Source organism: Gadus macrocephalus, chromosome 17, assembly GCF_031168955.1.
Source record: "Gadus macrocephalus chromosome 17, ASM3116895v1".
NCBI lineage: Eukaryota > Metazoa > Chordata > Actinopteri > Gadiformes > Gadidae > Gadus > Gadus macrocephalus.
In genome coordinates this window covers 7,968,901-7,973,890 of record NC_082398.1, presented here as the reverse complement: position 1 = coordinate 7,973,890, position 4,990 = coordinate 7,968,901, and the positions used below count along the sequence as shown (strand labels likewise).

Genomic DNA, 4,990 nt, shown 5'->3' with positions numbered 1-4,990 from the left:
GTCTCTCTCTCTGTCGCTCTCTCTCTATCTCTCTCTGTTTCTCTCTCTCTATCTCTCTCTGTTTCTCTCTCCCTCTCTATGTCTCTCTTGCTCTCACTATGTCTCTCTCTCTTTCTCTCTCTCCAGCAGGGCAAGATATAGAGCAATTGTTATCCTCTCTCCAGAGTTCTATTGGGAGTAAGAAGAGGAAGAACGTGGAGGTCCTGTGGTCAGCTGCATCGGTAACTGATGAAGATTAACTTATTTTTAGATAAAAAATACAAAATATTTATTTTCATTTTAGAGCATGATCATGGGAACATTCAAGGCAGCAAAGCAAAAAGCATACATTCACTGAGACAATGGATGTACATGCTTCCTAGGGAAACATTCACATCGTGGGCAGTTAAAGTTTTCTCAGTCTATGGTACATTTCTCGAATCATCCCAACATTTGCAGAACAGTAAATGCATTTCTCAAAACAATTTGTACAAATAGCAAAACACCAAGGATTACCTGCAAAAGCCAGTCTTTTGCTCACAATCCTTAGTTAATCTCTCAAAAGTAAATATCTGTCTCAATGAACATGTCAGTGCCATCAGAATAACAAGTCCTTTTGTCATTGTGTACGGATAAGACAGTCAAATTGCTTAGTCATGTTGTCAATATTACAGTGTACTCTGGAGGGATGTTCTGATGTAAACTATGGCTAATGTATGGAAGACAATTATTGTTAATTGTAAGTTACACGTTAGTGTATTTTGGAGATTGATTGCAAGAGACTGGACAAGATTCACATTTACGCTTTGACTGTTTGTACTATCATTTCTTGACAGACCATGTCATTGCGAGAAATGTGAACATAGGATAATCTCCAATGCAATTGTACATGCATTGCTTTAGGAATTACAGTGCAGTCTTCCTACACCTCCTGACGTTCCTGTCGGTTGGGCCACAAATTCTCAGGCAGCCTCACTCCTCTTCCTCTTCTTCTCTCTGGCTGTTGACCCCGTCCAATTCCTTGTCCTTCCATTGTCAGACAATGTAACATTGTGTTGTGCTCCAGCTATAAGAGAAGGTCAAGATTCCCCTGGTAGCAATTTATCAATTCAGGACAGATTTAGAAAAAAGTCTAATGGAAATGTATAGAAATATGCTTGACATACAATGACAAACTGTTGTGGGGGTAAGACTATTCAATATAGACCCATTACAATACATTTTGATCAACAAGACATGAGCAATTGATAATGTAGGAAAGAGCAGAGAATTGTGCATAATTTTTGCATGAATGTACCAAACCATTGGCAACTTGTTCAAAATAATGAGAAACTGCTTTTTTGATGAGCATAAGTGACACAATGATGTCAAGATTGAACAGTTACTTTTGAGAATTTCAATTCTGATCTGAGAAATGTACCAAAGCAACTGAGAAAAACTAATACAAAGGAAACAAAAGGTGGGGGAGCTTTATGATGGATTAGTGATGATATGGACAAGATTTATATCCTTTGTAGATATTTTGCGTAAACATTACGATTAATAAATCTTCTCTCTTCTCAACCATCCTCCTATCCTTTCTCCTCCTCCTCTCCTGTAATTGTTTTCTTTCCTCTTCTCTCCTCCGGAATGGAATGAAGTGTTTACCTATCATGTGTGTAACGATGTATGATATATCATCATGTGTTTGTGTGTCTGTGTGTGGCAGGTATGTCGTAGGGTCAATGGTGTGCGTGTGACCAGCTGTAAGAGTGCTAAAGACCGGACGGCCATGTCAGTCACACTGGAACAGTGTGTTCTCCTCCGAGACGAACACACCCTCCGACACACACACTTCAACACCGCCCTGGACACCATGAGGAGGTGTGTGTGTGTGTGTGTGTGTGTGTGTGTGTGTGTGTGTGTGTGTGTGTGTGTGTGTGTGTGTGTGTGTGTGTGTGTGTGTGTGTGTGTGTGTGTGTGTGTGTGTGTGTGTGTGTGTGTGTCTTCATTATTAGTGATTCATTGTCTATAATCTTCTACTCTCTCTACTCTTTATTCTCGCCTCCATTATTCAATGCTTTTTTATTCTATCCTTATTGTATCCTCGAATCTATACTTTTCTCCTGTTCCCTCATCCATTCATTTTACGACTTTATTTACCTTTTTGTGGGTCGATGAGTGTTTATGAACTCACTTAACATGTACGGTCTTTATTGTATCTATTTAAAATTGTCTCTCTTCTTTCATCAAATCCTTGTCCATCGATCATCTGTCTTCCCTCTTTCCTACCCTCCCTCCTTTCCTACCCTTCCTCCTTTCCTAACCTTCCTCCTTTCCTACCCTTCCTCCTTTCCTCTCCTCCACACACCACGTCTCTCCCCAGATCTCATCTCTCCTGGGGTCAGATGGTGGCTTGTTATGCCCGTCCATGCTGCTCCGTGCCCAGAGTAGGACCATGGGTTGGGGCCCCTGTCCTGGGCCCACAGGCCCCTGGGTGCCACCTCTACCCGGTTATCTTTCTGCTGGTCACCTCTCACCTACTGGTGTTCTGGCTTATCATCAGCCTCCTTGTCGCACTCGACTACCAGTAACACACACTTGAGACGAGTACCACACACCAGAAACACATACGAGACCAGTAACACACTGGGTTACCAGTAACATACACTGGAGACCACTAACACACAGGAGACCAGTTACACACACTGGACTACCAGTGTCACACACTGGAGACTAGTTACACACAATGAAGACCAGTAACGCATACTGGACTACCAGTAACACAAACTGTATCACACGTGTGTGTGTGTGTGTGTGTGTGTGTGTGTGTGTGTGTGTGTGTGTGTGTGTGTGTGTGTGTGTGTGTGTGTGTGTGTGTGTGTGTGCGCGTGCGCGTGCAGTGAGGGCTGCAGGATGGAGAACGTCCAGAAGAACGTGGGCATGAGGAGATACGCCTTCAGCAGGGTTCAGCTCCTCACCTTCCCTAGGACTTACAGACCTCCTCTTGGGACATACAGCTCATCCAGACACGCTGACACGGAGAGACACAGACAGAGGGACAAATAGACACATGGAGACACACAGACACACTGACATGCATGAGACAGACAGACTGAAAGACCCACAGACACACTTACACACAGTCAGAGAGAGAGAGAGACAGAAAGACATAAAAACAGACTGACAGACACACAGACCTACCGACCGACATAGAGTCAAAGAGTGAGACACACAGACTGAAACAGATTTATTAATTCATTAATTCATTAATCTGATGCTGGAACATAATATTAAGTTCACAATCATGTACAGATCATTCATATTTATTACTTAGTTTTTAGTTGTACCACTTGAAGTGTTACTGGTTTTATTTAATATCTCTGATTTAATAATAAAGTATTTTCACAGAATAAAGTTCCTGAGTCCGTTTTGTTTATCAGTTTAGAGGAATACAGTAAACATCCGATGAAAATACTAATATTACAATGATATTACAATAAATACCTATTTAAAATAGATATGAATACTACTCAATTTATGAATACATGTCTTTAAATATCCATGATAACGCTATGCATACCATGTGATCGTTCACAGTTGAACTACTAATCTCAAACATAGCTGTATACACTGCGGTCAAGTGAGCCGCCATTCGTTCATCCGCGGTTAAACCAGCCGTCACACAAAATCTTCGTGCGCCTTTACTCTAAACAGCCTTTGGGTGGTATCAGAGTATAGCTCACCTCAAAGTGCTGACATTAATGCAATTTGCTAAGGCGAGAATATGCATGTGTACGTTTTTCAAACGACATTTCCTCTAAATCTATACTGTAAAATCACATGGTTCCTTGTGTACAAGTAGTGGGTACAACATTTAGTATGTTCATATCAGTCAGTGCCTGAACTTATGTGAAGTTCGGTCGATAGCCCACTTCAAAGTGCTGGCATAATGCAAATTTGCAAAGGCGAGAATATGCATGTGTACGTTTTTCAAATGACATTTTCTCTAAATCTATAGAGTAAAATCAAATGGTGTTTCACGTTCTTCTGGAGGTCAACCAATCACGTTCTTCTGGAGGTCACTAGTTCTTAATTGATTTCAGCTGCGTCTCCCCCGCCTCTCCTCATAAAGCGCCCCCACCGTGACGGATGTTAATCGTTTATTTTGCGTTGGATTGCGTGGGCTGAACAATCCGGACATCGTGGCCACCGACGTGGACCCCCGCCACCGGGACCCCCGCAGTGAGTAACGCGGGTAAATTCCTTCATGAGCACTGCACATGTTCAGTTACACTCTCCCCATCTCCTCCTGTCGTCTGTTCTCGCCCCTCTATTGGACATGTTTTACCGCTGGAGGTTAATGTGGATTTGCTGATGGAAGTGGTAGTTTGTGTTGAGTGGTTTATCTATGGGATCGATCGACTGACTGACTAACGCTGCGGACCGCTACAGTACCGACCACCACACTGGGAAGTGTCCTCTGCTCACCGTGGTAGCAGCATGGAAGAACTGCAGCAACTCTGATGGAAACAAGGACCTCCACGCTGTTGAACACAAACTGTTCTAGGCCTACTACAAACCGAGGCGGTCCCACTCGGTTAAAGATCTCGTGGTCAATGCGGCAGACCGCTGGACCTGGACGTCACCTTCTGCAGATACTTCACTGCCCTCAGGAATCCACGGATAACTTGAAACATGTCTGACTCCACATGTCCGAAAAACTTGTGGAAGGAAGAAAGGGGTCTGTTTTTGCTCAACCCATAACCCAACTGAGCCCTTCTGTGGAAACATGTCTGACTGACCCTACTGACTGGGGGCCTGTTGATGTGTGTTTGGTAGGTTTGCTGCTTGTGATCTGCAAGGTGGTCCTGGGTTAGATGCGGTGTCTGACTTGCACACCACTCTCCCAATTCTATTCTTCTCTTTACTACTTTTCTACTTTCAATACACTTGCTGCTGCTGCTGTTGACCGCTGGTTGTGCAATGTGGTTTTTATTCGCGTATGTTCTGTGGACTTTGCATTTGTATT

General features: G+C 43.2%; 1 protein-coding gene across 1 annotated transcript in view; it reads left to right on the top strand.

The window, feature by feature from the left end:
• LOC132475674 (type II inositol 3,4-bisphosphate 4-phosphatase-like) overlaps window positions 1–2,853 on the top strand; it is an 18,903-nt gene extending 16,050 nt beyond the window's left edge. Inside the window, exons 16-18 of the mRNA XM_060076911.1 lie at window positions 127–221; window positions 1,688–1,842; window positions 2,345–2,853. Coding sequence (XP_059932894.1) covers window positions 127–221; window positions 1,688–1,842; window positions 2,345–2,552 — 458 coding nt within the window. The 3' untranslated portion in view covers window positions 2,553–2,853. The remainder of the gene's footprint in view (window positions 1–126; window positions 222–1,687; window positions 1,843–2,344) is intronic.
• The last annotated feature ends 2,137 nt before the right edge of the window (window positions 2,854–4,990 follow it).